The sequence below is a fragment of the Candoia aspera genome, chromosome 6 (assembly GCF_035149785.1).
Source record: "Candoia aspera isolate rCanAsp1 chromosome 6, rCanAsp1.hap2, whole genome shotgun sequence".
In the NCBI taxonomy this organism is placed as follows: Eukaryota; Metazoa; Chordata; class Lepidosauria; order Squamata; family Boidae; genus Candoia; species Candoia aspera.
In genome coordinates this window covers 95029397-95042593 of record NC_086158.1, presented here as the reverse complement: position 1 = coordinate 95042593, position 13197 = coordinate 95029397, and the positions used below count along the sequence as shown (strand labels likewise).

The window sequence follows — 13197 nt, the reverse complement described above, 5'->3', positions numbered from 1 at the left end:
GATGCATTCTCACTCCTGGATGTTCCCCCTCTCACTCTACTGACTCGCAAGTCCCAACATGTGTTGACTTCATTCATGCATGCGAGTCCAATCAGATGTTCTGGAAACATTTGATCGGGGAGCATGACAGTCATTCCATCTTCTGGAGAGGATTTTGCATTAAAAGCCATAAGTGGTAAGAAGGCCACTAAGCTGTTAAAGGGCAGTTAAATGAAATTGATTTGGTGTAATATATCCCATTATACGCATCATATATATTTAAGTAGTGAAACATAAATAAATATTGCATTAAAGAGACCTTTTAATATCTGATTATCCATAGCAGTTTGTTAAACAAGAAAATTGCCTATACATTAGTTCTAGTTGTGTTGTCATGATCCTTGTGCAAACATTACCCATGAACACGTATTTTAAGTACCCTCCAAAGTGCCCCGAGATGAATTAAATTACATGAAATGGGTCCCATGCGTGTTCATCTCTTTGACCATTGCCCAAGCAAACCTTGTAAAATTCTACCAGTCTTTGAAGCTCAGAGTGAATAAGGTCAGTTTGGTCACATTTAGAACTTATAGGTGAATGTCATGAACTCTGCAAATCTGTTCATGCCACCTGACAAACTCAAAGAAGGATGGTCAGATTAAAACTCACAGAGGATTAACCAACTTGCCTTGCAAGTAATCCTCATGTTCTCCATTAGCTTCTCCTGCAGCCCACCCTGAGTATTCCATTGTGTCCCCACTAAGATGCTTAAAAGTGCCTTCTGTCTCCTGGTCAGTCATTCCAAGAAAGGCATGCCTTCCTACCTTTGAAGCCAGTTTTGCTATGGCATCATTTTCCTCTGAGTTTCTCAGAGATGCAAGCTGTCCTCCAAAGTTGTAACAGGTGGTTTTTGCAGTTTCAAAATCAGCTTCAGCTCCATTAGATGCAAAGATTTTGGTTCCTATTCTGGTGAAGTTTGGGAAAGCGTGACCTTGAATGGCTGGGAGACAAAAGAACCGAAGTTAATTTTTCCCCCTGTTTTTAGAATCATAACTCAACTTTAGGTTCCCATCTTGATCTTTACATCAGATTAACTGAATGAACATCAGGAAGTATCAAAGGAAAGTATTTATGAAAGCCTTTGCAAGTGGTCCTAAAGACACTGCTTTCTGTCCTACCTTTCTGATTCCTACTTGTAGTCTCCTTTAGGGCCCTCAGCTCTGCTTGCGAATCACGAATCTGGGTTTGAAGAACTTCAAGTTCTAAAGGATACGAAAGGATAGAATCATTCTTAGCTTCTGCCAGACATAAAATAGAATTTAAAACAACGTCTGAAAGGTTGATTTCTTGGCTGGTGGCTAGTGTCAAATGTAGACTTATTTATTAGACTTATTGACTTTACACACAAGATTACTATTACTTTGCACAATATCAGTAGTTTGCTGTCCCTTAAGTCACTGCATTCAGTCCCCAAAGTTGATTACCAATGATATAACGGAAGGGGGTGGAAATTATTAAATACAGGTAATGAACATCTCAACTGTATTTGATTAATTTTAATTTCAACTACAATTAAAATTTGCAGTGGCAGCACCTGCCCCAAGCCTGTTAGCCTTCATAAGGCACTGAAGACCTGGATGGAATTTGGGTCAGGTGGGTAGATGTTGGTTTTGATTACGTTTTTTCCCCTGTGAGTAGGATTACTGTTATCCTTGGACACCTGCAGTTATATGTTGTGGGGTGATTTGTGTGTGAGTCACTTGTGTGAGTTGGGTGGGTATATAAATTATATAAAAAATTAACTTACCTAATGCTGGACATCTCATAGCAACAACAATAAAAACATACAGTATATAAATCAATTTAAAAAAACCAGCATCCCCTCCAAAAATCCAGAACACCAGGGGCCCTAAAGCAACATTCCCCAACAACAGCAACAATCACTGGGCTCCAGCCTCACCCCTCCCCAGTGCTTGGGGAGAAGAGACAGCTTTTTCATGCCTTAATAGAGTGCTGTAATGATCCATCTTTCCCCATCAATTGAACTTCAGAAGGCTTGTTTGATTAATCTACCCATTTAAAGACAAGAGGATATGGACAAACTATAAGCAGACAAAAGGATGGATAATAAGAACAGCTATAGTCTCTTTATTTTGATAAAGATTTAATTGCTCCCTGACTATAGCTTTGAATGCTTTTCTCCATACAAAGAGAGAGAGAGAGATAAATCCAACTTATATTCCTTTCAGTATTTTACATAAAATCCAAAAGCATTCAGTAAAATCTCTGCTTCCTGCTACCTCTTACCTTTACCTGCACTATCACCTTTCTCCCCTTTCACCCCTTGATCTCCTTTTGAGCCAGGAGGTCCAGCTTTCCCTGGAGGTCCCTGTATTCCTTGTGATCCTGCCAATTAAATAAACAAATGAAGAAAAAGGTAAGTGAAGAAACTGATTGTGATGGTTAATAGCTGCAAGAAGATCAGAAGCAATGTAAAAGCTGCCCTAAGAATATTGTGCAGAACCTTGGAACCTTCATTGGTCACCAAATGTGATCCATCCATTTTCTACAGAGGAAAGTGAATGAAAACTCTCTATTAGCTGACATTCTCTCTGGTGGAAACACCAGTGTTTCTACTAGTCTTTACTTCTGCTTGCATGATGTATACTTTATCACTGAACAAAGGCTAATGCCCTTATGTTTATACCCAACATAGATCTAAGAAAATCTAAGGAACTGTTTACATTGTAGCTTTGTCTCCTTTTGCCCCTGGAGGACCTTCCTTCCCATCTCTTCCTGGCAATCCATTAATGCCAGGAACAACAGTGCAGATGTTGACTTTCTCTTCACATCTGCATGATTGAGGATCTGGTGATTTCACCAATGACACTCCCAGCACCAGGGTATAGAAAGCATGAAGCTGCATATCTCAAGAATGAGACCAGAAGAAGGGAAAAATAGAAGCATGCATGTATCAGATTAAAATATAGATCTATTTTTTAAGCGAATCACTAGGGTAGATAAATGGTAACCAGGAAATAACAACCTATACCAGTGTTTCCCAACCTTGGGAACTTTAAGATGTGTGGACCAGGCTGGTTGGGGAATTCTGGGAGTTGAAGACCACACCTCTTAAAGTTCCCAAGGTTAAGAAACCCTGATCTAGACAATCCAAGAAGGAAAAACTATACAAAATCATGTCAAATACAATTTCTACCTAAAATACTCAAATGTTAACATGATTGTTCAATCATAATCCCAATAGAAGAGAATCAGTCAAGATCTCTGTAAGGAAATGCTGGCTAGAATTAAGTTCTGATAGATTGTTTCCATGTGAGAAGGCAATTAGTTATGCATTTTTTTAAAAAAATTAGTTTTATTACCTGTTTTTGGTTTGGTGGTTTATGCAGAATTCTGGCCTATGATTGTAAATAAAGTTTGATTTGAAATTATAGCACTGATAGCTACTACCAGAGTGTGCAAAGCTCATTATTCTCAGCACTGAACATTTTGGAGGACAGCAGAGTGATCTGTTCTGCAATATGCCAATCTGGCCACCTCAGATTTTCCAGAATAGTAATTGAATTCTGCACAAATATCAAGCCCCATCTGGAATAATCTGACTGGCACATTTCAGAGAAACTATAGATCTTTCTGGGCTTTCCTGGAAAGCTCCATTCCTGGAATGATGAGTTTTGCACACTATTGTCTTTGACCCATCCTGGAATTGAACACTCTGTAGGCTTGAAAGATCTTCAGAGGGTTGGCCAGTTGAAAACTTTTACTTGCTAACATTCACAACACTTTTAGAAGACGACTCTTCCATGTGGACTCTTTCCTTTTCTCCAGGAATATCTATCCTAATGTGATCTCATACTTGGGTTTGTCTCCCACAGCTGACCTGATTTATTTCTGGCTCCACTGCTGCCCATCTAGAATCACCAAAAAGGGGTGTCCATCTGCAATGCCACTGTTGTAGAATCTGCTGGTGGACAGGCCATTTTTCCATTGATGGGAACTCTTGCCTCACCCTGATGGGGTTCCCATATTCTTTTCTGTGTTTTGAGGTCAGCAGAAGCAAAGATGATGGTACCTTGTTTTCATATTACTTTGTGGGGGACTGAAGAGTGGAAATAGTAAGAGTGGAGAAATGCCAAAAAATGCACTCCCAGAAACAGCCGGAGGCATATCCAAGTGCTAACTCTGCTCTTACGCCCACTTGGGCAGTACTATTATATCACCTACAACATTACGAGGTTCATCCTAATGCCACTTACAGCATTAGTGGTTCATTCACCTCCTTATTCCACAGTGTGATCTCTATCTCTACCTAGATATCAACAATAAACTATTGTGCTTTCCATATGACCAAATGCTGCAGTACAAAGTGTGAGAATTACTCCTTGTGGTCCTCCCTGATTGCCTGAAGAACTTGCATGACTTCAGATGATTGGCACAGGGAAAATGAGCACGGACTCAGTGGATGGAGAAAGGTACGAATGTGTCCACACATTCCAGCAAGATCTATCCATATTCATTAGAAGATTTAGGAAGCATGGGTTCAGAATGTATTTTTTAAAAAGTAGGAGGGGGAGAGCAAGATTCTGAGAACCATCCCCACCCCAAGTGATACAGTAGATACTCCCTTTAAAATATTCATTTTAGATCAGGACTTGGCCTACTCAGAAATGCTGCAACAGCAGCTCTCTTAGTTGTGCAGAACAATCCCTATATTGCTTCTTTTAAAATGAAAGTAACTTCATGGAATCAAGGAAAGGGACTGGTTGCCCACTACTTACCATCAGCAGTGTAACTATCCAGAAGACTTTCTCTGCTGGTAAAAAAAACCCCCAAAAGTCTTGCCTTGTTGTTGAGAAAGCAATTAAGCAAGTTCACTAGAGAGTTGCATGTGCAAATATCTGATTTGGCCAGTAGCTGTGGAACTAGTTAATCATCAGTGCCATTCTGGAATCTTTTTGGATTAACCTCCCTCATTAAAAGAAAATATTTACCAGGTCAGCTTAGATCAAGAGAGGTAGGTCACAAACGGAAAAACAGATTGTATCACAGTTAGAAGCCCTTCACTATGGGAAATGATATTAATTAGCTTAATCAGTCAGGCATTATGCGACAGATCATAAAATGCACACAATCTAATAACAGCAATGACTGGTAGTCATGGAGAAAGATCTAATGCAATTGTGCTGTAGCTACAATCCCTGAATCATGCATTCTTTGCACCTTTTAGCCCAGCCTTTCTCAACCTTTTGACCCTGGAGGACCCCTTGAAATATTCTCCAGGCCTTGGGGAACCCCTGCACATTCAGGCTCAAAGATAGGCCAGAAGTCACAAAATTACTGTATTTATTTCATGTGTGTTGTTGTTTATTCGTTTAGTCGCTTCCGACTCTTCGTGACTTCATGGACCAGCCCACGCCAGAGCTTCCTGTCAGTCATCAAGACCCCCAGCTCCCCCAGGGACGAGTCCGTCACCTCTAGAATGTCATCCATCCACCTTGCCCTTGGTCGGCCCCTCTACCTTTTGCCCTCCACTCTCCCCAGCATCAGTATCTTCTCCAGGGTGTCCTGTCTTCTCATTATGTGGCCAAAGTATTTCAGTTTTGCCTTTAATATCATTCCCTCAAGTGAGCAGTCTGGCTTGATTTCCTGGAGGATGGACTGGTTTGATCTTCTTGCAGTCCAAGGCACTCTCAGAATTTTCCTCCAACACCACAGTTCAAAAGCATCGATCTTCCTTCTCTCAGCCTTCCTTATGGTCCAGCTCTTGCAGCCATATGTTACTACGGGGAACACTTGTTTTAACTATGCGGACCTTTGTTGTCAGTGTGATGTCTCTGCTCTTAACTATTTGATCGAGATTTGTCATTGCTCTTCTCCCAAGGATTAAGCGTCTTCTGATTTCCTGACTGCAGTCAGCATCTGCAGTAATCTTCGCACCTAGGAATACAAAGTCTTTCACTGCTTCTACATTTTCTCCTTCTATTTGCCAGTTATCAATCAAGCTGGTTGCCATAATCTTGGTTTTTTTCAGGTTTAGCTGCAAGCCAGCTTTTGCACTTTCTTCTTTCACCTTCATCATAAGGCTCCTCAGTTCCTCTTCGCTTTCAGCCATCAAAGTGGTATCATCTGCATAACTGAGACTGTTAATGTTTCTTCCAGCGACTTTAACTCCAGCCTTGGATTCCTCAAGGCCAGCATGTGTCATGATGTGTTCTGCGTACAAGTTGAATAGGTAGGGTGAGAGTATACAGCCCTGCCATACTCCTTTCCCAATCTTAGACCAGTCTGTTGTTCCGTGGTCTGTTCTTACTGTTGCTACTTGGTCGTTATACAGATTCTTCAGGAGGCAGACAAGATGACTTGGTATCCCCATACCGCTAAGAACTTGCCACAATTTGTTATGGTCCACACAGTCAAAGGCTTTAGAATAGTCAATAAAACAGAAATAGATGTTTTTCTGAAACTCCCTGGCTTTTTCCATTATCCAGCGGATATTGGCAATTTGGTCCCTAGTTCCTCTGCCTTTTCTAAACCCAGCTTGTACATCTGGCAATTCTCGCTCCATGAGTTGCTGAAGTCTACCTTGCAGGATCTTGAGCATTACCTTACTGGCATGTGAAATGAGTGCCACTGTTCGATAGTTTGAACATTCTTTAGTATTTCCCTTTTTTGGTATGGGGATATAAGTTGAGAAAATGTAGAAGCAGTGAAAGACTTTGTATTTCTAGGTGCGAAGATTACTGCAGATGCTGACTGTAGTCAGGAAATCAGAAGATGCTTAATCCTTGGGAGAAGAGCAATGACAAATCTCGATCAAATAGTTAAGAGCAGAGACATCACACTGACAACAAAGGCCCGCATAGTTAAAGCAATGGTGTTCCCCGTAGTAACATATGGCTGTGAGAGCTGGACCATAAGGAAGGCTGAGAGAAGGAAGATAGATGCTTTGGAACTGTGATGTTGGAGGAAAATTCTGAGAGTGCCTTGGACTGCAAGAAGATCAAAACGGTCCATCCTCCAGGAAATCAAGCCAGACTGCTCACTTGAGGGAATGATATTAAAGGCAAAACTGAAATACTTTGGCCACCTAATGAGAAGACAGGACACCCTGGAGAAGATGCTGATGCTAGGGAGAGTGGAGGGCAAAAGGAAGAGGGGCCGACCAAGGGCAAGGTGGATGGATGATATTCTAGAGGTGACGGACTCATCCCTGGGGGAGCTGGGGGTGTTGACGACTGACAGGAAGCTCGGGCATGGGCTGGTCCATGAAGTCACAAAGAGTCGGAAGCAGCTGAATGAATAAACGACAACAAAGCTAGATAGAGTTACATATGCAAATATCTGATTTGTCCAGTAGCTGCGGAACTCGTTAATCATCAGTGCCGTTCTGGAAACAATTTGGATTAACCTCCCACATTAAAAGAAAATATTTACCAGATCAGGTCAGCTTAGATCAAGAGAGGTAAGTCAGACATGGAAAAACTGAGATTGCATGTTTGAGACGTAGTACCCCTAGAAGCCCTTCACTATGGGAAAATGATATTAATTAGCTTAATCAGTGAGGCATTATCCAACAGATCATAAAATGCACACAGTCTAATAACAGCAATGACTGGTAGTCATGGAGAAAGATCTAATGCAATTGTGCTGTAGCTACATTTCCTGAATCATCCATTCTTTGCACCTTTTAGCTTATTGGCTACTAAAGGTAGCAGTCAAGATACAAATTTCCCTCTTGAGTCTTCTTTGTCTTGACTCTGCTTTCCCTGGTTGGAAGACTTAGGCCCTCTCTATTTAGTTAAATAAATAAATAGTCATATTGCCTGTCTGTGACAACTGCAGTACTCAATTCCCAATCTTAGTACCTTTCAGGCATTTTAAATAGATGCAGAAATTTCTTTTATTGGAAAGAAGTATACAGGTCTAGTGCAAAGCTGCGAATGCAAATTCCTGCTCTTTTCCTTAATTAAAGCGTTCCAGTGCCCATGCAGCCTCACCCCCCCCCCACCGCCATTTATCACCCTCCTTCCAACTGTCCCATTCCTGCCTGTCTCAGATGTCTCCAAACAGTTGACCCTGCCTTTTCACTTTCACCAAAACAATCTGTAACTGCTTGTCTGGTATTCCCCCCCTCACATCCAGTTCACAGCCAAGCTTGACAAGCAGGTCTTGACACGTGTCAACACCTATGGCAGGGGAGTGCAATCAGATGCACTGTCTTCATGTGATTGTGGACCCTGACACTGTCATTACTTTAAATAGAATGCCAAATAATGAAGAGCTATTTTTGGTTACTGTATCAAATTTCTTTTATTTCAGCTTACTGCTTCACATTTCCTTTAGTTTATCTCAATTCTTGCTTATCGCTGATTTTGTGTGTAACTCAAGGCTTAATAAACCTCATTAATCCCGATTTTACAGTATAGCAATGTCTGATTAAATCCAGAACTATCAAAATTGGTCCTTCAGAGTATTGATAATTCTAGAGCAACCAAACACAGGCACACGGTTGTATCAAAGCTTAAACTTGTTGCATCAGTAACACGTCTATATGATAATACAGAGTCATGTACTAATTAAACAATTAACAAAGTTATTCTTGTTTTGTCACACTACTAATTTAATGCATAAGTTAAATATATAGCCCATAATCAACTCATTCCTGCCACTTAGCTTTAATTTTCCAGATTGCTGCTGCTTATTGAACTTGACTACACGTCAGATACCAATTTGCCCATTCAATGTTGGTTTTATTTTGCAGAAATTATCTGATACATTTGAGAATTGGTACAAATGTCCTGCATTTTGGAATAATAAACATTTCACATTTTGTATGCACTGTGAATGAAAAAGGAAATGTGTAGCTTCATGTTCAGAAATGGTGTATTTGGCAAAAGAATTTCATGTACTCTTTGCTGTGCCATTCCTTCTTCCACATCTCAATTCACTCACTGTTTTGCTCACCTGGATTTCCCCTTCTGTTTTAACCCGTCAAAAATAATTAAGATTCTGCTTCAGGAGTCACAGAAAACAGATTAACCAGTAGAATGTTGCCATTCCTTCTTAAGGAAGTTCTATACTGAAAAATCATTACTTACACAGCAGTGAAAGAAACCAACTCTCTGTGTATACGTTTTCTCTGGTTGTGATCTAAAATCTGATTCTCTCACTAATCATTATCTTGAAAAAAAAATAAGAGGGAAAAAAAGATTTATTATTGTCTGGCTTCACCCACTTTTTACCTGTTGGGGGAATGTCAGTGGAATTCACTCTGCAACCTCAACCCTGTCCACAATACGTTGCAATGATTCACCGCAGAATAAAAGAAGAGATGAAGCAAGAATTGATGGAGCTGTTTCTCGTTAGGCAATCATGGATTTCCCTTTTTCTTTCTGAAAAAAAATAAAACAAAACAAGCACATCAAGTGGTGGGAAACAACAATTTTCGCAGCTTTTGTGAGGCCCTGAAGCTGATTAAATCTGTTCAGTTGGAATTACAGCTTGGCTAAACAACATCTGCTTGCTGGATTAAACAAGAGTACTTTTCATGTTTCAGAGATGTGGTCTCTATCTGATTAGAGAATCTCCACCATGTGTTGCCAGTGGAGTGGGTATATAACTTTTGATTAACACTTTTGATTACAATAGTAAAATCTAATACAAACTAAACTTAAAGAAAAGAGAATAGGAAGGAGGAGTAAAAACTGCAAGGAAAAAAAGAAAAGGAAGAAAAAGAAAAGTAAGAATATAATAAAGAGAAAAGAAATATATAAAGATGTGACTTCCAACCTTCATCACAACACATATAAACAAATTTAGTGCCTCTTCACCCCCTCTAAGGTTACAAGCATTTATCTCTTCATCCCATATCCCATCTCCTATCATCCATAAAGCATCATCTTTGCAGCATCAAATCCATAAAGCATCATCTTTTCAGTCCTGGTGTCAGCAGAAAGTCCACAAGGGGTTGCCAGAAGTAACAACATATCCTGTTTTAACCTTGATTAAATAAACCAACCTTATATTCTTTCCTTTTACTTCCAACGATTTTAATTGTTAGTTCATTCAAATATTCTCGTAGGGTTTGATTTCTCTTTATTTCTTCTTTGTCCCATTGCACAGAGTTCTTCAAGGTTTTAACAAGCCTCTTTTGTAAACCCAGTAGGAAAAAAAATATCCAGGTCACTCGCTTGGTTTGTCATTTGTATTTCCCTTTCAAATTTTAAAACCTCAGCCAGTTTCTTTTTTAGATCCAGGGAAAATCCTTTTCCAAGTCATTCTCTTGGCCTGTCACTTGTAAATTCACTTTTGATACCATCTCTAACTTGTCAGAAAAAAATTGTTCTAAATCTGTCAGTTCTTTAATAACATCTTTTGGACATAGTCTATCCACAGTAGCAGACATCATTACTGACATTGTTGATATTCTGGCTACTATTTTCTGATTCTTCAAAAATCTCCTTCAGTATTTTCATTTTTATAACATTTTGCAACATTTTACAGGCTTGTAAATCTTTCCTCTACCTAAAAACTTTAGTCCCTTTCCTCCCCTAAAACATCAGTTTAGAAAGGGTTAGGTATTTCTCCTGACATAGTAGCTGACTAAGGTAGCCACTGTCTTGTGTGAAAGTACCCTGTGTCTGTGTGTTTTGTGTGTCCTACTTTCAGCTGAGGAAAAGTTAGTGGAGTCAGCAAGATTTGCTTTACCCACCCACTCTCATTTTTACACAAGATGCAGGAAAAAGGCACTAAAAAGTTTCCTCCATGTGAGACTCAGAAAAAAAAACAGTGTGATGATGCTTTCCTCTCATTTCCCACTGGCTCTAGTTCTGTTGGAACATCTGCTGTTCACAGAGGAGGAGGAAAAGTAAAAATAAAACCAAATTGGGAGGAAGGAGATAAAGAGGCCTTTCATTGTATCCCAAGATAGCAAATTAATTTGATCACTTCAGGCTGTGAAAATGTGTGGGATCACACTTCTTTGATATTCCTATGAGCACCCCAGTCCCCCCTACCCCACCTGCAGTATAGAAGCTGATAACAAGATCATCAGGGAGAGAGATTTCCAAACTCAGTCAAAACTGGCCTCCTTTGCCTGCAAACTGAAACGACAACAACAAGTTCACACCTCCAGATGCACAGGGCAGCAACAATGGCTGTTAGAAATGCTGACTAAGGCTGAATGGACTTATTCCCAGCTCTTTGCTGAGTGCTAGACTAGGGAAGGCTGGTGTTGTTCAGCCCCACAGGTAGTCTTCGTTAAGAGATCAGAATCTGTGGGACCCTTCCACAGCTGAAGCGATGTTGGCCCACTGTTTCCTGAAAAGCAGGGCTAGATTCTCATTATTTTTCTATCTGTGAAGCAGGATTCACAAAATCCACCACAGGCACTGCAGACATCTTGTCCATACTCAAGCATTGAACAAATCATGTCAAAGAGAGCCTCATATGTCAACTTAGCAGGTAGCTGTGGTGTTACCTTGGCTGCTCACCCCTCTAACTTATTTTTCCTTTCTGAGGTTGGCTCATGCCTACCTCTGGATTCGCTGAGGGCATTTTTGGATAATGATGTTCATAGCATCACTGAAAACAAGGTAGAATGATCAAGCAGCAAACCAAACCATCCCTCACAAAATGTGACTTTCTCTCCTCCTCCCCCTCACCGTTCATCTTGTCCTAGTGCATATATAATACAGTACTTTTTACCAGGTATTTAAAGGAGGTAGGGAAAGCCATGCAAAGAATGTATATGATTACTTGCAGTTGATTTTTGCATTTAATGCAGATAACTCCAAATTAAAGTTTCCCTAGTGTCAATCTTGACTCCACAGATCACTTCCTGGACTTAATTTATGCAGGTTCCTTGGCAGGGTTTCAAAAGGGGTTTGTCACAACCTTTTTCTAGGATGTTTTTTTTTTCAGAAGTAACAAACATAAAATGACAACATCAACTCTGGATCATTTCACATAGCCCCACAACTCTACAAGTGTCCAATCGAAGGGAAGAGGAAGCTAACAGGAGAAAGTCCAACAATTGAAATGACAAGTATTCAAGAGGAAAAACCATTCTTCAAATGTTGCTAGACAAAATAAGGTGTCTGAGGACATGGAAAAAGAAGGCTAAGGAAGTGGTAGAAGTTAATGCTAGAGGGCTGAAAACGCGTCAGTCCAGTTCTTTGAATCATTCCTCTTGTAAAACAATCTGCTGCTTGTCTACCCTAGAAACAATTGTGCAGCAAAACCACAAAGACAAACACGCACATGAGTTGAGAAAAATAGTCAAAAGAGGTAAGAAAGCAGGGATAAGAACTGAATTTGCTATTGCATCATAGCTTCAGAGTGAGCAAAACAGGACTGTATCCCTCTGAAAAGACTAAAGGAAGTTTTCTTCTCAAACATTTTATCTTTAGAATAAGAGGTCGTCTTAGATTCACTGAGGATCCTGTCAAAGGGAACATTTTTTTCCCCTGTCTAATCTTCCTTTTGAGATAGGGGATTATCTTAAATTTGAGGAATCTTTCTTTCAGATAAATCCTGTAATAGAAAAAAGAAGTCAGGATGGACAGTGGCTAAATTTGGGAGTTGACAGTGAAACTAGGGGTAGACAAATGTCTTCTAAATATTTTGGACTTCAACTCACATCAGCTTCCACCAGCATGGCCAATGGCAAAGAACTGTGTGAGCAGTAGTTCAAAATTTCTGGAGGTGACCAGGCTGCCCTTTTCTAGCTGAGCTGTAATAAAAGGAAGCTTCTGTCAATGTCTGGAGTTTCTCTTTGCATGACTAAAGAGCAAGCAGCTGAGATACCTCTGTAGGGAGCTTTTAGGTGGGCCCAAATGGATAAACTCCCCGTCTTGCTGTCTATTCAGAGCTACCATTACAAATTTCTAATGCTGAATGATTTCAAAATGGGGCATGGGTGGAAACCACTCCTTGGATTGTATCCATGATATTGAGATCCACACACAATTAATTATCTTTCAGAGCAGAATCTGCCACTCCACTGGTTCTCTAGATACCTTTCATACAATTCTATTTCCTACTGGCATTGTTTGGTTCTTTATTTGCCCAGCTTACGTATCTGTTTGGGCCACTGTCAATAGATGCAAAGCTGCCTTCTCCCTGCTTGTCATTCATTCCCAGATATGCTACCATTGTGAGGCGAGACACTGTTAGCTGGACAGCTGTGTTTTCTGT

At 40.2% G+C, this 13197-nt stretch overlaps 1 protein-coding gene across 1 annotated transcript; it reads right to left on the bottom strand.

Annotated features, from left to right (window-relative positions):
- Nucleotides 1–469: 469 nt before the first annotated feature.
- LOC134499764 (mannose-binding protein-like) lies at nt 470–11670 on the bottom strand. The gene is made up of 5 exons (XM_063306588.1): nt 11664–11670; nt 4779–4874; nt 2293–2385; nt 1158–1241; nt 470–979 (listed from the first exon to the last, which is right to left on the bottom strand). The coding sequence occupies exons 1-5, from the start codon at nt 11668–11670 to the stop codon at nt 645–647; spliced, it is 615 nt and encodes a 204-aa protein (XP_063162658.1). The 3' UTR covers nt 470–644.
- Between the last annotated feature and the right edge of the window lie 1527 nt (nt 11671–13197).